Below are 27,274 nucleotides of genomic sequence, written 5' to 3'. Positions count from 1 at the left end.
GATTTCACCAATGCTGGATGTCCTCATGCTTAGCCACCAGGAGGTACCTCTTGTGGCTGTCTGACTGACAGCCAACAGAGGCAGTCTTAGTGCTGCAATATAATTATTGCAGTTTCTTAAAAACGGCAATGATTTACATTGAAGGACTTAGTGGGACTGGGACACCCAATGAGCTGAAGGGTTTGGGGTGACTATAGTGGCCCTTTAAAAAGCATGCTGCCTCAAGTAACGCTTAGCACTGGATTATACAGTTTCCACTGCTAACTGTAGAGATCTCGGGCTTCAGTCTTTAAAGTCTCCATAGGAACACCTTCATCTTTTGCTCTACTTTTCCCTTCTCCACAAAATTAAGATCCCCTTCCATCTCTCCCTCCCCAGTAACTATATATTTTTAGAATTAAGCTTACTTCTACTTTTTCTCTATCCCTGCTCAGGAATCATTACCCTTCCAAAAAACAAATTCCTCTTTTTCCCCCTTTACCAGAAATCAGATCCCTTTCTCTCCTTCAACCACAACAAATGCAGTTCCCTTCTCTAACAATCTCTCTTCTGAGAAACTGGTAGGATAAAACCAGAAGGAGGGGTTTTCCAATTATAATGAAGTGCTATAATAAGAGAAAACAATATTTCACAAAAAATATGGCACCATTTTAGTAGCAGATGATGACCTCTCTCACCAATACCTAGAATACACACAGATTAATGATAGGCACTCTTCACGGTAATTTGGTTTCACTTGAGTAACTTGTACAGGTTGAGATAGAGAGTAGCTGATTTTACATGTAATTGCAGTTCCACTGTCAATAAAATTGCCACCTGTAATACAATACAGCCTGATGATAAGGAGGTATTATAATGTGGACGATTTGTTGTGTGCTATTGAGTGTGCCGGACAGGAATTTTTGCATTTTTGGATAGTCAGTATCTCAGCTTTATTATTTGTTTAGATATGCCATCGGTCTGAATAGATGTTTATGTGTACAATGTCCAATAAACTATAGCTGCTATATTATTAATGCACAGAAAATGCATGTCATGTAGAATACAATGAGAATATGAACAAGAAATAAACCACCCAGACGCACATCCTTCGAGAAATTCCTTTAATTATACACGTGTTTGTTTTATGATAATTTGGCACTAGTGATTGATTAAAAACAAACGAAAAAACAAGAACAAAACAGCAGATTATTATATTTTTAAGGGCAGGTAAAATCATCTTCCTTGTCTTCCATTTCAGATAAAGAAACTTCATGACCATTCAACCCTGGAACATGAGCAAAGGAAAAGTCAGGGGAAACATAGAATATGGATAAAAGAGAATATTTTTTATTCATATCGCCTATAAAGTGCTTTTAATAAACAGTTAGCTGCTCCTGCCCTCGCCTTAAATAACATATACACCAGAGCTAGAGTCAAATCATGAAACTTTCTAAAAAGCCAACCAGGCTTGAAGCGTTACTTAATGGGGACGTGCAGTGCATTTGCAAAGTCAATGAAAATCTCATAGGATTGTGATGGCTAACCTTGGCTATGTAGAGGTTTGTTAAATTTATTTTATAAAGGCTGGATGAGCATCATCGATAATATAGCTCACAAACAACTGCACTTCCATGATTAGTTGTTACAGTCATAAGTGTCGCATTGCACTACATTTATGATATAGAGAGACCAATTACAACACTGTGCCTAATATTATAATGCTACAAATAAGTAACTTGTTTTATTTACTTTAGCTCTCATTTGACTAATCATACGCCATGTAATTTATCTAAATGCTAAATGCTGTTATAATCTAGTATTAGGTAGATATTAAAGGGTTACTCTGCGATGAATTTGTTCAACAAAACATCTCATACAGCAACGGTTTTTCTCAGTGTCCCTTACTGGGAATGTTCCTGTTCCTCCCTCCCTCCTTCTTCCTCCCCCCCCCCCCCCCAAAAGGAAAAAAAATAAAATAAATAAGGGAGGGAAGTCAGTGAGGACATGGCAGGTGGGGTGGCTACCGCCCAGGGCCGGACTGGGAAAAAAATTAGGCCCGGGCATTTTTCAATCAGAGCGGCCCCCTAAGAAGGGGGCGGGTCCAGAGAGGGCGTGTTTTGTCATCACTAATGACAAGCACGCCCCTTCTCAAAGTGAGCAAGTTGGTTCAATGTGCACAGCACCGCTGAAGAGCTCTGGCATTAGAAAAAGGCCCTGTATTTGTTCTGCGCAGCGCAAGCAAATTTAATAACATGCTTGCGCTGTGTTTGCTTTTAAATTGTCTCTGGTGTCTCCACAAGTGGGATACCAGAGGACAAAAGCGCCAGGAAAGTGTATGGTGCATGTGTTTGGAGCCTGCTTGTGGGATTGCATGTGTGTAGAGTGTGGTGTGGTATTGTGTAAATAGGTCAATTTCATTTGTGTTTGAGGTGTAATATGTGTGGCTAGGGGCTGTAGAGAGTGTGTGTATAGGGGGCAGTGTTATAGGGGATGTAGCGAGTGTGTGCTGTGTGTGAGTGAGGGTGCTGTGTGTGTCTGAAGGTAGGAGCAGGGGTGCAGTGTGTGTGTGTTTGTGTAAGAAGGACTGTGTGAGCAGTGTGTGTGTGTGTGTGTGTGAAAGTTGCAGTGTGTACGTGAGGACGGCAGTGTGTGTGTTAGGGGGGCAGTGTGTGTGTGTGTTGCAGTGTGAGTGGGGGGCAATGTGTGCATGGGGGGAAGTTTGTGTGTATGGGGCAGTGTATGTGTGTGGGGGCCAATGTGTGTGTGTGTATTGGGGGCAGTGTATGTGGGCAATGTGTGTGTATGGGGGAAGTGTATGTGTGTGGGAGCAGTAGTGTATGTGTATGGTGGGCAATGTGTGCATGGGGGCAGTGTATGTATGTGGGGGCAGTGTATGTGTATGGGGGCAGTGTATGTGTGTGGGGGCAATTGTGTGTATGGGGGCAGTGTATGTATGTGGGGGGAATGTGTGTGTATGGGGGCAGTGTATGTATGTGGGGGGAATGTGTGTGTATGGGGGCAGTGTATGTATGTGGGGCAATGTGTGTGTATGGGGGCAATGTGTGTGTATGGGGCAGTGTATGTATGTGGGGGCAATATGTGTGTATGGGGGCAGTGTATGTATGTGGGGGCAATGTGTGTGTATGGGGGCAGTCTATGTATGTGGGGGGCAATGTGTGTGTATGGGGGCAGTGTATGTATGGGGGGAGTGTATGTATATGGGGGCAGTGTATGTATGTGGGGACAGTGTGTGTGTATGGGGGCAGTGTATGTATGTGGGGCAATGTGTGTGTATGGGGGCAGTGTATGTATGTGGGGCAGTGTATGTGTATGGGGGCAGTGTATGTATGTGGGGGCAGTGTATGTATGTGGGGGCAGTGTATGCATGTGGGGGCAGTGTATGAATGTGGGGGCAGTGTGTGTGTATGGGGGCAGTGTGTGTGCATGGGGGCAGTGTGTGTGCATGGGGGCAGTGTATGTATGTATGTGGGGGCAATGTGTGTGTATGGGGGCAGTGTATGTATGTGGGGGACAATGTGTTTGTGTGTGGGGGCAGTGTATGTGTGTGTGTGTGTGTGTGTGTGTGTGTGTAGGGTATGTGTGTGATAAGGATAGGGGGCTTTTTTAATGTTTTTTTTTTATTTGATAAAATGATTTTTTTTATTTTTATTTAAAATATACATAATGTCCCCCCTCCCTTCTTACCTTTGTTTAGGGAGGAGGGGGGGCATTTCTCGATCCCTGGTGGTCCGGCGGGGAACGCTCCGTGCTCGCGAGAGAAGGACCTGGAGGAGCTGCAGACTGAGCTCCCCCGAGTCCTCTCTCTCTCCCTCCCCTGCCGGCGGCCAGCAAACAGTGCCTACGGACCGGAGAGGGAGATCTCTGATCTCCCCTCCGGTCCATGAAGGCACATTGCAGGGCTGGCGCTTGGACAGCGCCAGCCCTGCATTAGCCGGCAGGGGAGAGGGAGAACCTCAGATTCTCAGGGGGGGGGGGGGCAATTGCCCCGTTGCCCCCCCCTGGATCCGCCAGTGTGCTGTGTGTGTCTGGGGGTGCTGTGTGTGTCTGGGGGTGCTGTGTGTGTCTGGGGGTGCTGTGTGTATCTGGGCGTGCTGTGTGTGCCATGGTGGTGCTGTGTGTGTCAGGGTGCTGTGTGTGTCGTGGTGGTGCTGTGTGTGTCAGGGTGCTGTGTGTGTCTGGGGGTGCTGTGTGTGTCTGGGGGTGCTGTGTGTGTCGTGGCGGTGCTGTGTGTGTCGTGGTGGTGCTGTGTGTGTCGTGGTGGTGCTGTGTGTGTCTGGTGGTGCTGTGTGTGTCTGGTGGTGCTGTGTGTGTCTGCTATGTGTGTCTGGGGGTGCTGTGTGTGTCTGGGTGATGTGTGTGTCTGGGGGTGATGTGTGTGTCTGGGGGTGCTGTGTGTGTCTGGGGGTGATGTGTGTGTGTCTGGGGGTGATGTGTGTGTGTCTGGGGGTGATGTGTGTGTGAGGGAGTTGTTAGTGTGATTTTTTATTTTAATTTAAATATTTTTTTTATTAATAATTAAAAAAAAAAAAAAGGTTATATCCCCCCCTCCCTTCTTACCTTTAGCCTGGGAGGGGGGGAGCCGTTCTACCTGGGAGGGGGACCATGCTTCCTTCCCTGGTGGTCCAGTGGTGAGAGTGAACTCTAACCTGCCGGCTAGAGTTCACTCTCGCTAGGTCTGATTGATGCCGCGGCAACGCTCAGACCTCGCGAGAGGACCCGGCGGAGCTGCTGGCTAGAGCTCCGACGGTCCTCTCCTCCCTCCCTCACACCCTCCCCAGCCAGCGGCCGCCTGGAAGTGTCTCTGGGCCGGTGAGGGAGATCTTTGATCTCCCCACCGGCCGATGGAGACACACAGCAGGGCCGGCGCTCGGATAGCGCCGGCCCTGCAGGGGCTGGCAGGGGAGATCCTGTGATCTCCCCTGCCGGCCTCGGCCCCACGGCCATCGCGGCCCACCGGGCATTTGCCCGGTATGCCCGATGGCCAGTCCGGGCCTGCTACCGCCAATGGTCATCTGTTGCCAACATTGCTATGCATGCAGATGACAGACTCCCCGTGTTCACAGATTTTAGCTTGGACTGTTAATAATGACATGGCCGAAGTTGGAGTTACATCAGCAACAGCAATATACTATATCTCTGTATGTCCATTTCAAAGTCGATGACTTTCAAATCACTAAAGTGGTCATGGCGCTTGGTGCAAGCTTTATTTTGCTTTTTATTTTATTTTTTAAACAGGGACATAAAAAATGTTTATGAGATTAGCTTAGCAATGCATTCTTCAATTATAATATAACATGCAACAAAATAAAAGGCCTAAATTTAAATGATTTTTAAAACCGTATGGTTTAAAACCTTATCCAGCCTCTATTTTTATTTGGGCATATTGAGCATATATTGGAATTTAAAGATGTTTCATTAAAAAGAAGCTAAGACCCATAAAGCAATATTAGCTAGAGTGTTTTAAACAGATATATGGAGAGGAAAATCAAAGCAACAGTATTCCTTTAAGTGACAGAGTATGTCATCAGTGGTTACACTGATTTACACTAGTGATGCTCAATCCAAGTATCACTTAAAGCCCATAACTTGGCCAGGTTTGTGGGACACCACAATTATCTCAGATTATGGAATCTCACTCATATGGTTTGATCCAATATACAAATGACAGATTTGCTTATTGCTGATTTTGATAATTTGGCTTTTTACTGGAGCCTGAGGATCAAAACATAATCTTGTGCAGTTTAAATGTTTCTACATTAAACAAAATATTAATCTGAAAGAAAATCTGTCAGAATTATTGTTAACTGTAAAATATATATTATACCCTATTGCTATTAAGTATATTTAATGGCCATGATACATTTAAAAATGGCATCGCTGACAAAGAAGCTCTTATCTCTATGGACAGCTCATTTCATTACTATGTATGCACTCTGAATAAGAAGAACGTTTTCACTACTAACTATTGATCCTCCGATATAATAAGCCTGATGGACTTGCTTTAGTTGACCATAAGCTTAAATTGGAAGGAAGGGTCATAATTCATAAATGACAGACACTCTGGACAAAGCAGTCACAGGGCCAACACCACAAAGTACTAAAACTGCAACTCTTGTGGTACCAATAAAGCACTGCTGAAGGCATAAGCAGAGAAAGTTAAATGACTACCCTCACCGCCATAGCAATTTCAGTTCACTGAAATAGTTATGGGGACAAGCGTATATGTACAATAGCTAACCTTCCACGTTTAAACTGGTTTTCAACATTTTAAACCAAAGTTGTCCAGTTCCTAACACTGCTGTCTTTCCAGTTCCCATCCTCTCTATCTCCGCACTATGAGGAATGTTTGGTTAAGAGCATCTATCAGCTGATGCTCTCAGCCATCGTACAGTTATGGTGAGGGGTGGGCATAAACCATGTATGAACACCTTAAGTTTAAACACATTGATAGGGTTATTCACTAAAGTAAGAATCCAAAGATTATTTAAAATTTAAGGCCAAAATAGCCAAACTGGGAATATTCTCCACTTTGTTATCAATGCTTTCGGTTCACTGCTTTGGCCTTAAATGTGAAGTTCACTTTGAATTCTCACTTTAGTTAATAAGCCTGTTAAACTTTCTATTCCACAATACATGTAAACCGTATAATATGCTATATAACTTGCATTAACATTATTAAATACAATTATTATTATTACTGGCATTTATAAAGTGTCAACCATTCCTACAAAATAATCATTTAAGAACATGTGCATTCATATACATACATACATACATACATACATACATTTTCACAGGTGTTTTAAAATGCTGCAAAGTAAGAATGCTTCCAAAAATGGTGGCTCATAAACTTCAATTTTATATGTATGTTGAAGCAAAATTGTTAAGTGTAATAGAAACAGTTGCATAGGAGGAATAAAACTGGGTGAGGAACAGCCAAACTCTGCTGACAAAGGGCGGTTTTAATGTCAAACACTATGGCAAGATTGAGCACAGTATCAAGGCAGCATGTAGACTGCATCAGCAAGGTCTCTCCCACGAAGAAATTGTAAGTAAAACAGGGGTTTCCAAATGTGTTGTCCAAGCTGAAGAAGTACAAAAAACAGGCAGAAAACAGTGGAACCCTGGTACAGCCATCTACTGTCCAGAGAGGTCTGGTCAAAAGTGGTCTTCATGGAAGACTTGTGGCCAAAAAGACATACTTCCAATGTGGAAACAAGACCAAGCTACTCAACTATGCACGAAAACACAGAAACTAGGATTCAAAAAAATTGTACCATGGACTGATGAGTCACATTTTTAAATATTTGGGGGTAACAGAAATCAGTTTGTTCACCAAAGGGCTGGGCTGCATTGCTGCAAGTGGAGTTGGGTATTTGGTCAGTACAGGTATATACTTATCCATCATGCAACAGAAAAAAAACACGAAAAAAAATAAATATTTTAATAAAGGACTCTGGGAGATGCTGTTGTGATAGCACTCACCAAAAAACACAAGGTGACTCACTGAAGAATAATCAAACCAGATAAATACAGTTGGAATCAAAAATATTCATCCCCTATTGGAAATCAGGTTTATTGTCAAAATTTCAGCTGTTTGCAGTGAACAAATCAAACAAAACATATAATCTCAAAATCAGTCAACCCCTTTATGGCAAGCATGTTTAGTACATCGTAGAGTACTACTTTTGCTGTTATGACCTGCGGCAAACAAGATGCATAGCCAGACACTAGCTTCTGGCAGTGTTCCTGAGGAATCTTAGCCCATTGCACATGAGCAATAGTCTCCAGTTCAGTAATATTCTTGGGTTTGCATGCTGCATCCTTCTTCAAATCCTACCAGAGATTTTCTTTGGTTCAAGTCAGGTGACTTTGATCATCACTGTGAAATTTTCCAGGACTTCTGTAACCAACCCTTGGTGGAATTTGAGGTATGCGTGGGATCATTGTCTTGTTGGAAGGTCCAATAATGCCCAAGCCTCAGCATCCTCACAAAAGGCATGATGATTTCTCCTTGCAAAACTGAGCAATCAGGAGAGAGAGGCCCTGTTAACAGAGGTGACCATGAACCCAATGGTCACTCTGCATCAGAGTTCATGTTTTGAGTAAGGAGAAACATCACTGCAACACAACCAATTATGGCATTAGTTGCACACTGGCCAGATGGAAGCCTCCCCTCGCTGCAGTGAATACAAACGGAATTTGCACAAAAAAAGAAACTAAAAAATTAATTGGTCTGATGAAACAAACATTGATTTGTTTGGCCTCAATTCAAAGCATCATGTCTAGAGGAAATAAGTTGCCACTCATTACCTGCACAATACCATTCCAAAGGTGAAACATGGTGGTAGTAGCATCATGCTTTGTGGGTGTTATAAAACTGAACAAAGCAAAATATAGAAATACCATTAATATAAACCTGGTCTAGGACCCCAGAATGGGCCGACGTTTTACCTTTCAACAGGACAACAGCTAATAGCAAATAGCAAATAGCTAAGCCACAACACATGTCCTTAAGTGGTCCAGCCAGAGCCTGGACTTGAATCCTATGGAACACCTCTGGAGAGACCTGAAAATGTCTGTCCATGGACAGTTCCCAACCAATTTGAGAGGATCTGCAAAGATCAACGGCAGAAATACCAATACCAGATGTGCAAAGCTTTTCGCATCATACCCAAAATGACTTGTAATAACTGCCAAAAGTACCTAAACTGTCCTCAACAGTACTGGGTTAAACTTCTGAATACGTATGTCAATATTATATTTAAATTTTTGCAATGGTGTTAAAAATCAGTTTTTTAATCACGGGTTATTGAGTGTAAATTGATGTGGGGAAAAAAATGAAGGGGTCAGCATTAGTGATGTCCCGAACTGTTCGCCGGCGAACAATAGCGTGTTCGCGTTGGGCTAACATATGCGATTTCCGGTCCGCCCCCTATTCGTCATCATTGAGTAAACTTTGGCCCGGAACCTCACAGTCAGCAGATACATTCCAGCCAATAAACAGCAGACCCTCCCTCCCAGAATGTGTCTGCTGACTGTGAGGTTCCGGGTCAAAGTTTACTCAATGATGACGAATAGGGGGCGGACCGGAAATCGCATATGTTCGCCCAACGCGAACACGCTATTGTTCGCCGGCGGACAGTTCGGGACATCACTAGTCAGCATACACTCTATATACATATATATGTATGTACACATACACACACACACTCTCTCTCTCTCTCTCTCTCTAAGCTAAAGTTGCGTTGGTGGTTAGAATGTCTCTTTAATAGTAAATAGCAAAATGCAACTCATTTAAACATACATAAAACTTGCATAAGGTTTGCCTGGTATACACTATATGAACAAACGTATTGGGACAATTATTAAATTCAGGCGTTTCAATCAGACCCAATTGCCTAAGGTGTATAAATTCAAGTGCCTAGCCATATAGTCTGCATTTTCAAACATTTCTGAAAAAATTAGTTGTTCTGAAGAGCTTAGTGAAGTTAAGCATAGTACTGTGACTGCAATAAGTCAGTTCATATTAGATATTCCCCGGTCAACTGTAAGTTGTATTATTGGAAAGTAGAAGCATTTAGGAACAGCAGCAACGCAGCCACGAGGCTGAAGACCATGTAATGTCACAGATCAGGGTAACCAAGTGCTGAGGCTCATGGTGAGTAAAAGTTACCAACGCTCTGCTGATTCCATAGCTGAAGAGTTCCAAGAGTTCCAAACTTCCACTGGCATAAATATCAGCACATAAACTGTTCTGTAGGAGCTTCATGGAATGGGTTTATCATGGTTGAGCAGCTAGATGCAAGCCTCACATCACTAAGTACAATGCGCCAAGCCAGCCACCACTGGATTCTGGAGCATTGGAAATGTGTTATGTGAAGTGACGAATCACACTTCTCTGTTTGGCAGTCTGGGTTTGATGAATGCCAAGAAAACATTACCTGTCTGACTGCATTGTGCCAAATATAAAATTTGGTGGAGGAGTGATAATGGTATGGGGCTGTTTTTCAGGGGTTAGGCTAGGCCACTTACTTCCAGTGAAGGTAAATCCATAAAGGTCCATAAAGACACGGTTGGATAAGTTTGGTGTGAAAGAACTTGAATGACCTGCACAGATCTGTGACCTCAAACCCATCAAACACCTTTAAGATAAACTGGAATAAGGATTGTGAGCCAGATCTTCTTGTCCAACATCAGTACCTGACCTCACAAATGCTCTACTAGATGAATAGGCATAAGGCTATCCTAACTATAAGATAATGCCAGGGACTAATGAAAGTATTTAGAAAACTGGGCAGACTAGATGGGCCGAATGGTTCTTATCTGCCGTCACATTCTATGTTTCTATGTTTCTAATTAATAAAAATGACCACAGAAACATTCCAAGCTCATGTGGAAAGACTCCCCAGAAGAGTGGAAGCGGTTATTTAGGCAAAGAGGGGAACAACTACATATTAAAAGGACACTATAGTCACCAGAACAACTACAACTTATTGTATTTGTTCTGGTGAGTATAATTTACAGAGAAAAGGCAGTGTCTACATTGCAGCCTAGGGAAACCTCCATTAGTAACTCCTCAGATGGCTACTAGAGGTGCTTCCTGGAGCTGTGCTGCCATTCAGTGTCTCCACCATCTGCATTGAAACTCTGTACTTTCCTCATAGAGCTGCAATGAGTCAACGCATCTTTATGAATAGGTGCTCATTGGTGTTAGGCTTGGGCTGGTTCTGCCCCTGATCTGCCTCCTGGACAGTCTCTCAACGTATGAGAAAGCATTGTGATGTTGTTTGGTCAACACTTCTGATCATGTCAGCCAAGCAGGCAGATCAGGGAAGAGCCAGCAGCAGGCTGGAATAAATGTAAGATTTTACTATATTTAGGTAGGCAAGGGAAGGCCATGAGGGCTAGATGTTGTTTTTAAAACTATAGGGTCAGGCATACATGTTTGTGTTCCTGACCCTATAGTGTTCCTTTAATGTATATGTATTTAGAATGTGATATCCCAAAAGTTCCATTTGATGTACTGGTCGGGTGTCCCAATACTTTTGTCCATATAGTGTAAAATTCTACCATTTTAACAAAGACATTTCAGAGTAAGCAGTTAATAAACCTAACCCGCTGAATCTAGTTTTATGGCATTCTAAATACATGAGGCTTCAGCTAGAAAACCAATCACAATCAGTAATCAGGATCAGAATATGAACAGAGAAGCATAATTGAATGTCTAGTTATGGCCTGGTATTAATTTCAAACTTCTTACTTCAATAATAGTTTACAAAAGTCATTCTACACATGTCTTTGATCATATAAAAATATGTTGCATTACATATATTTAACTTAAAGTCCATAGACGTTTGGGAGCATAACCACATAACTGTGCACTACAGTAATTATTATTTCTTAGAATGCCCTTTTAAAAGAAAATACCTCTTCAATCACAATGACTATTGCAGGCTAATGTAGTGGTCAGAATTCCAAGACTGCCCTGGCACCCTTCCAGAGTAAGTAGTCAATTTGTTCAACAATACCTTGGCAACTCACCTGGGTCCCAACAAGCACCTATCACTGCCTCCCCCTGCTGCCGGATGGCTGTCTGACTGTGCAGGGCTATGAGCATGCAGCTGACACCCTAAGCCAATGAGTGCAGCCCTGCACAGTCTTAACTCACTGGAGCTGATTGAAAGCCCTTTGCAGAAGCTTCTGGAAGCAGGGAGAGAGGTGTTTAGGTGTTTGGAGTGTACCTTTAAAAGAAATTTTTAAGGTGTTCCAAGATTAAAAAAAAAAATTATATTTTAAGAATTTTAGTAAGAGATGGCAATATATATGTCACAGGTGCCTCATCTCAGGACCCTATTTAGCCTTGTACTGCAGAGAACTTGAGATGGAAGGATTTCCCCAAGTGAGTAGCTCATTTAGCAGTCATTAGGCTGTTAGAGTAGGAGCTGCCAAAGATGGGGTACATTGACGTGTGGCAGGCTTATGCAATGTATGATCATATAATGTAACTAAACCCCCATTATTTTTTGCCTAGATTAGGTGTTTTTAATAAAACTAGCAAAATCTGCCAGCACCAAAGTAGCTGTTTAGTAGATAAAGGAGTGTGCTGGATTTTCATTTTTACTGTACTTTTTGGCCCCCAGCAGCACCCCATTTAAGCATGTTCAGGTGAGTGGAGCCAGACCCTTGTTTTCCTATATATAATATATATATATATATATATATATATATATATATATATATATATATATATATGTGTGTGTATCAAGCAATTTGACAGAGAAAAATGCAACAGTAGGGATCTTTCTGATGCAAAGATGTAGAACTCCCTACATAACCTTAAGATTAAAATCGAACAAACATCAGATTTTGATCATTTTCAGGAAGTGACATTAATTACTTTTAATTTTTTTTTTTAAAGTGCCAGCCTAAACACTAGAACCACAATACCCTCAGCCTGAGCACTAGTATGTAAATATGGATAAAACTGCAAACGCGGAGGGTAAATCCACTCTTAAAAAGAGAACCAGTGCGCAGAGCCTACTAGCGCCATAAACACGGTCATGGGCTGCAATGGTTATAGTGTTTAGACTGCTCTTTTACGCATGGCATACATGCCAATTACATGACCAAGTTGTCTTCATAAACAGTTAAACATCATTATGTGGCATGATATATATAAAAACACACACACTGTTTCCTTGAAATATTAAACAAAGTCAGCTTTCTGTAATGCACTGCGAAAGCTCGGCTGTACAAAATGCAAGTAATCTGAACTCTTAACAGTTACGAGACAGAAAAGGTATTGTTACTTACTCAGTGGCATACAGGCTGGCCGTGGCTTTGATGATCATGTAGCACAGCGTAAGGGCACTGAGGAGGCCAAAGCTGGCAATAATAAACCATTCTTCTGTTGACAAAGGAAATGGGAGGGAGTCACTCTTGGTAGCAATTTCAGCAGCAAGGCCAATATTTCCCTCAAATGCCCAAGGGCTGAAGGGAAGAAGGAACAGGGTGGCTCAGGGGGGCCACACCAAAGGCCTGACCCGTCTGGCCAGGATGGAAAGCGGAGATTAGTAGCGTTACTTGTCGGAGAAAGAATAATAGAATTAGAGGGAAGTCGATGATCTGTGGTTTAAGGAAGAGTAGCAGCAAAGGGTTAGCAACGAGAAAGGATGAACAGGTGTCGCAGACAACAGAGAAGAGCAAACTACAGATGTAGCTGTCAGTCATTATAATAGTACAGCATTCATCATCCACTAATTAAACATTTATATACATAATGTATTAGAGAAGGAGGCGCTGCAAGAACTGCTTTTTTCATTAAAACATGTTCTGCTGCAAATAGATCAAATCAAACAACAAAGGTTGGCTTGTTATAGATCGGCAAAGGCAAACTTGTGAATGCATTCCTATTTCACAAGTAAGTGATTATCTCTCTAATAAATAAAAAGAATCTATTTGCATTTCAGCACACAGCTTATCAGAGAATGTCTGTAGTTCTGTGACCTGAAGAGCAGGGCTGGATTTACACGTCATGTACCTGGAGACACAACATTTTAAGGCGCACTGAGGGGTTTAGTTTTTAAAAGGAGTTAAACATAGGATTAAGGTAAAGGGTTTATTTTCAGGTTTGGGCTTTGAGTGCTGTAGTTTGAAGGGTTATTTGCAAAGTACTCAACCTGCTATGTCTCCTGTAGACCTGTCATCTGATATTAGATATTAGAACGGAGTTGTTATACAGTGTGTAAAAATCAGAGCTTCCCCTGCTCCTGTCCAGCTCATATTCTAACACTGGAGGAGCTGGGACAGCACTATGTTTTACACCCTCTATAACTATTCCGGCAGCTCTGCTTTTAAGGCTGATTGGACAAAAGAGGACACTGGCCAAAGGCTCTTGGTACTTGTTTCCCCACCATCCTATTTAAGCTCAGAAAGGCACATTATAAGTGCTAAAAACAGATGCCCCCTAGTGGCCAGGTGCTGACTTAATGGGAAATCAAGCCCTACTGAAGTACCACATTTCATCTCCTGGAGGGCAGGAAATAACTTGTCCCTGCCCTAAACCTGCCAATTTAAAGTCAGGCTGAGAGAAAGTGGGGCTCCATACCAATTCTCATGAAATTCCCAGGGCAGATCTGAAGAATTCCTATATGCATGCATGCATGAGCCCATAAACCACTGACAACATTAGTTAGCCATTTTCATTTATTTATAAAATTTAAAAAAGGATCAACATGGAATACTGGCAAGACAAATTATTGTTCCAAGAGTATGGCACATTAAAAAAGTACTTTTGACACACATCCCGAGGAAGTACAACTGATTTAATAAATATAGATATCTAGCACTAGCATTTTATCAGGCCTCCCAACTGTCCTAATATTGGTGGGACAGTCCCCAGTTTTAGCTCCTGCCCTCGTGACTTAGTCCCATGGTGCCCACTTTTTGGGACACCAAGGAACTGTCCCCAACATGCTTAACGTGAGCGTGTCATTACATGTTCAGAGAACTAGGACTTCGCAGAAAGCACAGAAACAGAGCTACATGCTGTGTCTGCTCTGAGTGTTATAGATAGGCAGCCAGGTGTGCATTCACAGCCAGTAATTTAGGCAGACACGCCTCCTTTGCCTTTGGGGAGGAGCCAGTTACACAATCATGACACTGGTCCACCCCCTCCTCCTGCTCTCTGATTCTCTAGTTGGGAGGGATGTATTATGGCTTACTGTGCAGCAAACAAAAATAAGAAAAAGATCTTGGTCAAAGTTTCAGAAATAAAAGCAGTCCAATATAATTTGCCCATCCAACCAAACCTGGATAGAAGAGATACAACACTTGTCATGAATATTTGAAACTCAAATATGTGGGAAATGGACAGCCACAAAAAGTCTGGGCGAGGTTAGAAGGGGAGGGCTTTCTAAAGCTTTAGACAAGACATTTACATATACCCTCAATAAAAAAACTCAATTAAATACAAGCGTATTTCACTAGGTGTATATCTACTAAACAGCGATTATAATTATTTTTTCTTGTGTTTGGGCAGTGTGGTGCCCCTTTAATTTCTAATGCTGCTCTGCATTCTGGACCCATTGTTTCCAAATACCTATACTTTTGATTATCTCTTCTTCTTTATAGAGCAGTCACTGTGTGGGGGCAGGGTTAGTCATATGACTAGTAACTCTGCACTGATGTTACAGAAATGTGCTACCTAATTAACCTAAGGTTCTGATTGGCTGGTGAAAGGAAAGGCTCTTAGCAGATATTTTATTTAATCAAAAGCTATCAGAGTGTGTGTGAAAAATATGCAACGCAACTGCTAGTCTAGACAGTTCTTTCACACAGACATACTGTAAGTACTAATTGCGGCTAAACTTACAATAGCTTGTGCTCACACTTGCTATAGGAAGCTTTATAAAAACAAAGAAAAGTAATCCAACAGTGTTCATAAATCAGTTTATCATTAATAATATTCCTATGTTAAAAACCCTGTATTCACTTAACCGATTCCAGCACCAATATCTCTCAGAGTTGGGTTGGAGCTCTGCCTTCTCCGACGTCGGGACATAATGCAAATGCATGGGGAGCGCCATGAATGCATTAGGCCCTTCCATAGGAAAGCATTGCAGTGTAAGGCACTGGTGTTCAGAATTTCCACACTCTGATTCAATGTATCTATGAGGAGTTGCTGGTTGACGCAGCGCTGCGTTTTACCACGCACACACAATAGCCTCCCAATGCTTTCCTATGTGTGTGGCGTGAGTAAAATCACCTTTTTAGTGCAATCTAAGCTGGTCAGACACCTAAACAGCCACACAGGGACTTTAGTGTCAAGAATACATATTTGTATTTGTGACATTATAATGTTCCATTAAGCAAAGTTCTATTTCAGTTGCTAAGCTAACTTACCCACAATCTATTAGTCAAAAGAATCCCACAGAATGCAGCTCGTGGACAAAGGAGAACAAAATGGAGGCACACAGGCATTAAGATTTGTCCAAGGAAGAAAATATACATATAAATAAAGGCAAAGAGTCGCATACAATCATTAAGATAGAATGGGCATAAACAAAGAAATACTGAAAAAAGAAACAAAAACAATAAAAACAAAAAACACAAAAAAATTTAAAAGCTGCACATCACTGATATATATTGCGGAATAACATAGTTTCATTCTTCCTCTGCTGTATAGCTCCACTTGAGACACATTAATGGAGAATTCAAAGCTTGTTGAAATGTATGCTATACAAAACTTCCCACTGTTTCTTGGGCACCATAATAAAAGCAACATAAAACCTTATCAGATCTATAAAGTATTGCATTATCTAAATATCTAGGATTGACTGTGTATGTTAATAAATGTTCTGAAAGATTTTTTTTAATTTTTTTTCAATTGGCCACTGCAGTGCTCTCCTTCACAGCCAATCCAAGTGAATGGTTTTTTTACACACTTCCAACACTTCTTTAATACATTTTTCTATTTAAACCTTTGTGCAAAAGCTGTGAATCCATTTGTCTGTGTCACTGGGAGCTCAGCTCATCTCATTCATATCAATGAGGAAGACATACAAGAAGACAGTGTTTGCAAGGGAAATATTTTGTGAAATTAGACAATTTTTTGATAAGAGGTACTTGCACTGTGCTATTTCAGAATATATATGCTAATGTTTCCAAAACATGACAGAATGTTCATTTTCAGGTTTTTGGGGGGTTAAATTAACTTTTTTGTATCTTCCAAAGGAAGGATTGTCTCACTTTTCACTGTCAACTGCAACTTACAACAACTCCCTGCTGAAAGAAAAAAGGGTGTATGAAATGATCTTGAGATGTGACGGCAGATAAGAACCGTTCGGCCCATCTAGGCTGCCCAATTTCATTAGTCCCTGGCTTTATCTTACGTCTGGGATGAGAGCACGACGGCCCTTTTGAGGTGTATATGTGTGTCTCAATAAGTAAAACAAATCAACAGTTTGTAGAAAGAAACAGAGGAAATGGATTATATGAGCATAACGCCCCAGGAATTTCAATGTGCACTGAGATCTCCACGTTGAAACTATGGCCTCTCACCTCTATAATATGTCATTGCTCTCAGTTTTAAATCATGTGTGGGTCAGGGGGAGCACTGTAGGAAGGTGAGTGTTGGCAAAGCATACCTCATCCCCTATAACTAAGTAAAGAAGTACGGTAGGATAGGCTATATTATACATTTACACTCACAACCATAGCAATATTTTAGTGTTAACCTATATAATGTTATCTGGACACCTATATATGAATGTATCTATCTATAGTGTGAACTGCAAAGAATTCTAAGTGAACTTACAATTTTAAACCATAAAATGCAAGCTGGAAAATGATCTTTGCCAGCTATGTTTTAAGTTAGGCTATTTTGCCCTACAACTTAATATGCTGTGGGAGCTTCCAAAAACCACAGATACAATATAGTAATGAGAACAATCAAAATAAAAAGATGAGCACATTGCCTCACTATAGAAAAAGTAACTGTAGATGATATTGAAGCATTCAATAAAAATGTACTTTTATTCACAAGTTAAAATGTGCAGACATGGATTTATCAAATCCTATTTAAAATAGATATTCAACCGTAAATTTTTACCGTGTCATGATTTGTATCTTTATTTATATATTTCTAAAAATGTATCAGTCTCAAAAAGCATCCTCTGCTGTACATTGTCAGAAAGTAAGAGATCTAAGTAATAAAGAAATAATGTATTGAAATGGTAGTTACTAGGCTAGGACACATGCTCAAACTTTCACTCACACGGTACTAAAGAAACAAAAGGGAGGGGGGGAAAGGGCTAAGAGGTATATGTATTATATCACCATATAAATATACATACTAAAAAGATGAAACCAAATATACACAAATATGGACTAGATTGCAAGAATAGCAGGTGTATTATCAGTTACACCATAAAAACATTACAGTGTGTATAAAAGGAATCATCAAAACGGGACTATAGTCCTAATAAACAGTCTATTACCCTGCCTAAAAGGGCTCCTATCATCTAAGCTGTGTGTTTTAAAATAGTTGTAAGTTATACTTTCGAAGGCAACTGTCACAACTAAATATTGATATAAAAGAGAACCAGCAGGACACACATAAATTGTTATCTATAAACAATAAATATGTTGATTGCTGTTATCATTAAGAATGAGTTCCAGAACAGCAGTAGCAGTGTGCTTTAAAATAAGCTGGATAAATAAAGGATGCTAAAAAAACTAGGTCTACAAAGGTATTTGTTTATCCACTAAGCTTTAACAGAATACTTAGAGAGTGGAATTAACCTCCAAAACCAATGTATACATATAGGACTATAACCCAATAGAACCAATAGTGTGTATAACAGTGAGATATATACTAATGTCCCCTGACACAGCAGTGAAACTGCCACATTCAATCAGGATATAGGTGCACTATACCAGTAAGATAATGGTATAATCTTAAAGTAGTGATAAATGATAGAGACAAAGCTACAGTTAAGAGGTAAATTAATAGAACCACTTAACCCCTTAAGGACACAACTTCTGAAATAAAAGGCAATCATGACGGAATATTTCCGTCATGTGTCGTTAAGGGGTTAACATGCCTTCTTGGGCACCTATCAACTAAATAAGGTGAAAGAAAAAAATATATAATAACTGAAAAACTGTGCACCTGCCTAAACTCTATATAAGTCACTAAATACACTTAACAAGAAATCACATAAATAATGAGCAAAAACATATGTATGTAAGTGCTGCCACTACTGATTTTACCAGGCATCCTCACAGCAGCACTTATGCACATAAATTGACTTGTTGATTTTCTGCAGTTACTTATGATCATCTCTATTTTGTTATTCTGTTTAGTTTAAAGATTGCTTCGCTATACTGCATCTTTTTCTGCTAAATACACTTTATTAATGTTTAAAATGATGAATACCAACATCAAGGACACTGGAGTTAAGAAAATGAACAAAGTCATGGATGTATTATTTGAGCACACAACACCCAATGAATGCTTTACTATGAAATTCAATATTGGTTACTAATCTGAGGCCACTTTAGTTTTTCAGTTGAAATCCTGGAATATTGTTGTTATACTTCTATGTAGAGCAGCAGAACAGAATTAAACTTCACACAAATCCTGCAGCTCGCTATCATTCTGGATAAATAGGATATTAGTTTTGTCAGTGTGACTGTAGTGAGAGTATAGCTGTACACTCTCTATGGCAAATACCAAATGACTCCCCCTGGGAGAGATTGGGTACAACTCACATTTATGCTGTACAATCCTGGAATGCATCCATCAGAGCACACTAAATGAATAGACACCGTTGTAGCTGTACATGCACTGCATGCAAGATACTCTTACTTATTCCTTACAATCCTATTAGGGAAGCGATGAAATGTTGAAAATCAATGTGTGACATTACTGATATGCATGTGCAGCATTTCTGTCTAAGTCAGTGGGAGATAAGGGATTGTCTAAAATAAGGCTGGGCAAATGGTAGATTCACAAATGTTGTTGAACTGCTAATTCTAGTAGCTGGCATAATGTCATGGCAGCCAAAGGGGACATTTTACAAAACAACTTTATCTTCATGGAGTGGTTTTGGTGTACACACCATGCCCCTGCCGTCTCACTGCCATTCAGGAGTTAAATCCCTTTGTTTAGCAGCCATAGTTACACCTCCCTGCAGTGACTTATGCAATCCTCCTAAACACTTCCTATAAAATGGGATCTAATGTTTAAGCTTCATTTATTGCATATTCTGTTTAGTTTAAAAATTATCTCCTGCTCTGTTAAAAAGTTTTAGACCCTGCAGGAGTCTCCTGTATATAATTAAAGTTCAATTTACAGAGCAGGAGATAAAAAATAAAAAAAATTCTAACGTAAGCCAACATCTGATTGAAACCATTTTTATTCATGCATGTTGTGTCAGTCACATCCAGGGGACGTGTTGCAAGGGACACATAAACAAAAACTAAAGTGATTAAACTCATAAATGGCAGATAATTGAGCAGTGAGACTATAGGGGCATGATCTGTACACAAAAACTACTCCATTAAGCTAAAGTTGTATTGGTGCCTATAGTGTCCCTTTAGGTTCTAGAGCAGGGGTAGGCAACCTTTTAGTAGCACTGTGCCAATATAGGATTGTGATGTCCCGTAGCGTGCCGGTCCTATTTTTTTTTATTGAGGTGTGTATGCTGCCGTATTCTGCTTGTTATTTTTACTGTAATTGCTTTGTATCGTTGTATTTGTGCGTAATATGCAGGGCCGTCTTTAATATTGACTGGACCTTGAGCAAAGCATTTGCTTGGGGCCCCCTGGACCCTGTCCCCCCTCCCCATGCGTGCAATCACGTCCTCCACCTCAACGCAGTGGCAGACCTAAAGTAGAGAGGTGCAAGTATTTTATTGGGCCTCCCTGTTGCACGGGTGATTAAAAGGTAGATCCCCATCTGTCGTGCAACTCCAGAAATGACAGCTGGGGCTCTACCATTAACCCATGTTTCCAGGTCTGTATTTAGCACTAAGCCGTTTTTGTGTGTTTGAATGTAAACAGGTTTTTGTATGGAATATGTTTGTGTGTGGTGTTGGCATGATTGCAATCATGTATTTGTGTGGTGTTGGTTTTTGAATGCAGGGGTGTATTTACATATGATTTTGGTGTGTAACACAGACATGTTTGTACGTAGTGTTGAAATCTGAATGCAGGGGTGTATTTGTGTGTAGTGTTAGTGTGTGAATGCTGAGATGTATGCACATATACACGCACACAGAGATATATACACACTAAAACACACACACACACAGATACACGGACATACTGATACACACACACACAGATATACTGACACAGATTTACTCACAGACACACACACACACACACACAGACATACTGACACACATACACACACAGATATACTGACACACAAACATACTGACACACACAGATATACTGACACACATACACACACAGATATACTGACACACAGATATACTGACACACACACACACACACACAGACATACTAACACACACTGACAGACATACACACACACACACACACAGATATACTGACACACACAAAATGTACACTTTAAAAACCTGCTGGTGGCAGAAGGTGTTGGGAGTTGGGGTCTGGCTCTCTCGGCCAGCTCCCCTCCACTCTGCCTACTCTTCTTTCCCGTGCGCTCCTCTCTTTGTGGGTGGAAGTGATGCGTGTCCGTCACTTCCTCCCAGCCTGCTGCCAAAAAGCAAGGGACCCGCTCGCGACCGGGCTCCTGCTGACAGAAGCCCACCGGGTGGCCCTTTGTGCACGGGCCATCCGGTGGGCCTCCTTAGTGTGCGGATTACCAGCCAGGTGTTAGAAATGGTTGAGGCCAGCGGGGCTCACTGTGCAGCTACCCAGTTTGCCCCGCGTTAAAGACGGCCCTGCGTATATTAGCTATTATATTGTATATGTTCATGAGTAGTTTATGGTATTGTGTATGATACATATGAATGCGAGTTGTGTATGGGGGCTGCTTGTGGAATTGTGTGTGTGAATGGATATGTCACACTGTGTGTTTGGTAGTGTGTGTGGGGGCTGTTTGAGGTATTGCATGTGAGAGGCTGCATGTGGGGTTGTGTGCATGTATGTGGATTGTTAGTGGTGTTGCATTTGTGCGGATTATGTGTATGTTTGTGTGTGGGCTGTCCGTATTATTTGTATGAGGGGAGGGTTATTCTGCATTTCTGTGTATATCTACCAGTGTGGGTGGCTTCCCTGGGGTCCAGTGGGGACCAGGCCGGCCAGGTACATGTCAAGGACAGGAGGTGCAACTGTGAGCTGCTCTACTATTGTGTGGATTCCCATTCACAAGTGCTGGGAGGAAGTGATCTGAGATCACTTCCTCTATGTGCTGCAATGCATAAATTGAGGATTGTCCTTCACCACCTTTTCGGATTAGCAGATACCTGAAGTTTTACTGAGACTCCTGATAGGCCAGAGCCTGTTTGTCTCTAGCAGCCTTGAGTGCCGTGCAAAGACACCTCGAGTGCCGTGCATGGCACTAGTGCCGTAGGTTGCCTACCCCTGTTCTAGAGCATTGGGGATATACTGTTTGCCTAGTTCCTAGTCGAAGATATTTAAGCCATTTCCTGACTAAAGAGCTACAGCAGAAATCTGAGGAGATGGATCAAAGACATTGGAATACACACAAGGATAAAATGTCAATGGATACATGTAATATACAATTTAAAACATAAATTGTGTTCATAATTTAAATAATGTGTTCTTACTATTTAAAAAGCCCCTCTCTCCAATTCTCCAATTTTAATTAATTGCAAAAAAAGTTGCAAACAATCCAACATTTTCAGAAAGTGTGGGCTGATAAATCACTTTACTGCTGCTTACTTATAGAACCACAAGATACAATGAACTAAGGAACATATTTACTAAACATTTAGTTGCCTGGGGAAGAAAATGTACAAAACAAACAAAAGCACTAAATAGCCACAGAGAATAAAACCTCCCACTCAGGCCATTTGGAGAATTTTTCCAAATCTATTTTTCTGACCTAATGTTTTGTTTTGATTTGATTTAGTTGACAACTTGCTACGGTTCACAAGTTAATGAATAGACCCAAAGTATCAATCCTATGTTGTGTGCACCCCAGATCATGTCTCTAGTTTCAGTATAGCTGAATATGCTCTCAGTAAGTCACTTAAAAATTAATCATCTCCAGTTACCATCAACTCCATGGCAATAAGAACACAGCAATTAATATATGCATATGACAAAAATATAGTAGCACATATGGTCTTTAGACGTTAAAAAGTGTCATTTATTATCCCATTCGGATCTTCATATTATAGTTTAGTTACCAAAAAAAAAAAACTGTCTGGGACTTTCCTCAGGACCCTGAAAACTGAAACTTTGACCAGACAATTTTTTTTACCACACTTTAATGTGAAGATACAAATAGGATAATAAAGAACACTTTTTAACTTATAAAGAAGTTATAAAAAGTTGTATATAAACTTTTTTTCAAATCCACCACCTACAGTGTTTACAGAACAAACTAACATACCAGTGTTGTAACTTTATTGGCTCTGCATAAAGTTTAGATCACAACTACGGTATATCAAAATTAGTAGTTGTAATATTCATGGTGTTATATGATGTTAAATAGTGATTTCACAAATAGGGGACAGGACAGACACATGATTCATCGGTTTATATCCTTTTAGCTATAAATTTTTTGAAATTGTGCTAAAAAAAATATTACAAAATACAATTATATGATAACAATATTATATGATATATAATTTTTAATCTTTGTGATGGATTTTGCTGTGCTCAATACCGGCTAGCTCGACGCAAAATTGCTCAAAACCTGTATAATAGTTTCTAAAATTTTGTCAACACACAGTAACGCTTACATATATACATATTTCTATACTTCAATGAAACAATAATTTAACACAGGAAAAAAAACACAAGTTTTGTTACTGTTGTTATTAACAACCCAGAGGAATTTTTAGCATCCCAAATAGTCTTTAGAATAGAATAGAATTACACACAACAAACTACAAACTTTGGCATAGTCAAAACATTATGTATTGAGAATATTTTGTAAACTCAAATGCCAACCTAAACATTTAACACAGCAAAGGTATCTGCAACAAATTACATTTAAAACTAAAAAAAAAGAAGGAAAGAAATATATATATAAATATGAATTAAAAAAAATCATATAATTACAGCAAAGTTTTTACAGGTCCAATGGGGCGTGGGGAAAACACAAAATTAGCTGCAAAGGTTTTCTTTGCTATGAAGAAACACCTATTTCTTGAAACTTTGTCAAGTGCCACCTGAAAACAACTGCAGCTTTTAGATGATAGGTAGGCTTAAACGCAAGTCCTGTTTGTGTTTTTTTTTTTCCCATTCAGAAGAAATGTCGGTGATTTCTGCCTTTTTACCTTAATGATGTACTGAAGGAGGCATTCAGACGTGAAGGTTCCACTGTCTCAGGTGTTATTAACACAAGGTAAAATAGTGTTTGCTGCCTTAGCTTCGATCTGTTAGTGGCAGATTCCTGTGATTACCCATGTAACCAAATGAGAATACTGAGAGTGCAGCTATACAAAAATTGTTCTTGGTGAAAAAAATGTAAAAAAATATTGCAGGAATTCTAGCCATTGTTCTAGGTATCTATACTGGTGCATGAATCGCGGCAACTGAAACAAGCTGTAAAATGCAATTTTATACAACCATGTGGTCCCTTCTGTAATTAGACTCACTTGTCACAGCAATGTTGATCTCGCCTGTCCTTGGAGTAACCTCTCCATCCTGGGGAAGTTGGGGTATTACAGAGGAACGCAAGGACTCCAAGATCAGTGTTCCTTCATCTGTAGGGTCAGGAGGTGCAGATCGATGGCTTGTTGGTTGTCCTCTGGTAAGTCTTTCCATGTCAAATGCTACATTATCTGTACACGGGACATTAGCCTGGGAACAGGAGTACAGAAAGGACAAATATTCTATTAGATTCAAATAGACGCCATTGTAACGCTATGAACATGCAGAATTCGTGCTTTAATTAAAAACAAAAACAAAAAAACAGCAAACCACAAATTCTGTTAATATATAAACTTTGGAGATTTGATAATCTGGAACACAACTCCATCTAATAACAGCCAGAGAAACATTTACAATATTAAAGATGAAGTTTCAATTGTTTTTACACTTGCAAGAATCTGCAACTACTTTCGTAAAAACAAAAAAAAACGTTAAACAAATGGAATGGATTTTATTAACACTTTAACAATGTTAGGATGTGTCAGTACACCCTAACTACACTGGGCTTTAAAGGAACACAAACGTGTATCCCATACCATATACTGTTAAAAACACTATTGTGATGGCCGGCCCCCTCTTCCCCTAGTTAAATAGGATGCAAACCTACTGCCCAAGATCATCAAGCTGGACAGAGGTGGCAAGTGGTGTCCCTCAGGGGTCTGTTCTGGGACCCCTTCTATTTAACATTTTTATAAATGATCTTGAAGACAGCATTGAAAGTCATGTTTCAGTGTTTGCAGATGACACAAAACTTTGTAAAATAATACAATGTGAGCAAGATATTACTTTGCTGCAGAAGGATTTAGATAGACTGGAGGACTGGGCACTCAAATGGCAGATGAAATTTAATGTTGAAAAATGCAAAGTTATGCACTTCGGCGTAAAGAATACACAAGCAACGTATACCCTTAATGGAAGCGAATTAGGGGTAACAACACACGAAAAGGACTTGGGAATTGTTATAGACAACAAACTATGCAACAATGTGCAATGTCAATCAGCAGTGGCCAAGGCCAGTAAGGTATTGTCATGCATGAAAAAGGGCATTCATTCTCGGGACGAGAATATCATTTTGCCTCTCTATAAATCACTGGTAAGACCACATATTGAATATGCTGTGCAATTTTGGGCACCTGTTCTAAAGAAGGATATCATGGCACTAGAAAAAGTGCAGAGGCGGGCTACAAAATTAATAAAAGGAATGGAACATATCAGCTATGAAGAAAGGTTAACAAATTTAAACCTATTTAGTTTAGAAAAACGTCGCCTGAGAGGGGATATGATAACATTATACAAATATATTCGGGGCCAATACAAACCATTGTGTGGAAATCTATTCACAAACCGGACTTTACATAGGACACGAGGCCATGCGTTTAGACTGGAAGAAAGAAGATTTCGTCTAAGGCAAAGGAAAGGTTTTTTTACTGTAAGAACAATCAGGATGTGGAATTCTCTGCCTGAAGAAGTGGTTTTATCAGAGTCCATACAGATGTTCAAACAGCTACTAGATGCATACTTGCAAAGACAGAATATTCAAGGATATAATCTTTCAATGTAGGGTAATAACTGCTTGATTCAAGGATAAATCTGACTGCCATTCTGGGGTCAATAAGGAATTTTTTGTCCTAGCTTGTTGCAAAATTGTGCTTCAAACTGGGTTTTTTTTTTTTTTTCTCTTTTGGATCAAAAGCAAAAAACAGGTGTGAGGAAGGCTGAACTTGATGGACGCAAGTCTCTTTTCAGCTATCTAACTATGTAACTATGTAATCAGAAGACAATCTCAGCCAATCCGATGCTTTCCCGTACGAAACACTGCCATTTCTCTGAACAGGCAGTGTTTACATTAAAAAGCCAGCAGGATACTCACCAGAACAACTACATTAAGCTGTAGTTGGTCTTGTGACTATAGTGTCCCTTTCAAGCAGCTAGGCATATTGACAAATCCTTAAATTTTGGTGTGAGCAGAGTTAAATCAATGCTCACACTAGGCAGTCCCAGGTAACATTTTAGTGGCCCCAGACTGACAGATGACCGGTATATAGTGCTTAAAGGGAACTCTATACAGCTCTTTAAATGGGAATTTAAATCCCGATAGTCAGCAATGCAGTGTGAGCATGGTTAAATCTCTGCGTATACCAAGAGCCTCATGTATCAATGGTTACCTGAGGCTGTCCTCTCTCAGCAGGGGTCATTTATAGTGGCCCCAGTCTGACCAATGACCTCTTGAAATCCATTCAAAACACCATGGCTAAGCGGTCACAACCACCTGCAGTGATGGATGATGGATGCAGGATGCTGAATGGAGACCACAATGGTATGAGCAGACCCTGACAGAGTCTTCCCTGCGTGTCTTCAAGGCAAATGTGAGTTTACCAGCTGAGCTGCGCAGCACCAATCAAAGTGTAATCGTCATTCAATAACAAATGCATATATTTGTGTAATATTATAATATATAATATAAGAACAAAAAGCCAGTAGATGGCAAAAACATACCACTCTACTGTTTTTATTAGGAAACCCATCTGCTGATATCAGTACTGATATTAGCAGAGGGATTCCTTAACGTTATGGGTAGTGGTAGGATTCGGGGTAAGAATAGCTTTAGAGTTATGGTAGGGTTAGTGTTAGGGTAGAGTAAGGGTTAATGTGGTTTTTGTGTTAAGGATAGTGTAGGGTTAAGATTAGGGTAGATATATGGTTAGTGTTAGCATAGGTTATGGCGTATAGTTGGTATTGCATTAGGGGGGATTGGTATAGGGTTATCATAACTACCAAAAATAAATTTAGATCCTAGTCATAGTCATATGTTGAGCTCTTTTTATTTAGTTGCACTGGATGTGTAAAAATAAGCAAAACATTTTTTTTTCTACATTTTATCCTTAATATTGTGTTAGCTATACATATAGGATGTTGAAAG

At 40.3% G+C, this 27,274-nt stretch overlaps 1 protein-coding gene across 3 annotated transcripts in view; it reads right to left on the bottom strand.

The window, feature by feature from the left end:
• Positions 1-27,274, bottom strand: part of RNF130 (ring finger protein 130) — a 271,051-nt gene that overhangs the window by 26,993 nt on the left and 216,784 nt on the right. The window contains exons 7-9 of one of the 3 annotated variants that reach the window (XM_063447909.1): positions 24,300-24,504; positions 12,820-12,913; positions 1,089-1,267 (exon numbers count right to left, since the gene is read on the bottom strand). In XM_063447909.1, the coding sequence (XP_063303979.1) occupies positions 1,252-1,267; positions 12,820-12,913; positions 24,300-24,504 (315 nt within the window). In that variant the 3' untranslated portion in view covers positions 1,089-1,251. Of the gene's footprint in view, positions 1-1,088; positions 1,268-12,819; positions 12,914-24,299; positions 24,505-27,274 lie in introns of those variants that run through there. The other 2 variants (XM_063447911.1, XM_063447910.1) reach the window with 2 other exon arrangements.

Source organism: Pelobates fuscus, chromosome 3 (genome assembly GCF_036172605.1).
Source record: "Pelobates fuscus isolate aPelFus1 chromosome 3, aPelFus1.pri, whole genome shotgun sequence".
In the NCBI taxonomy this organism is placed as follows: domain Eukaryota; kingdom Metazoa; phylum Chordata; class Amphibia; order Anura; family Pelobatidae; genus Pelobates; species Pelobates fuscus.
Note: the sequence above shows the minus strand (reverse complement) of the source record. Positions and strands in the feature narration are given on the sequence as shown.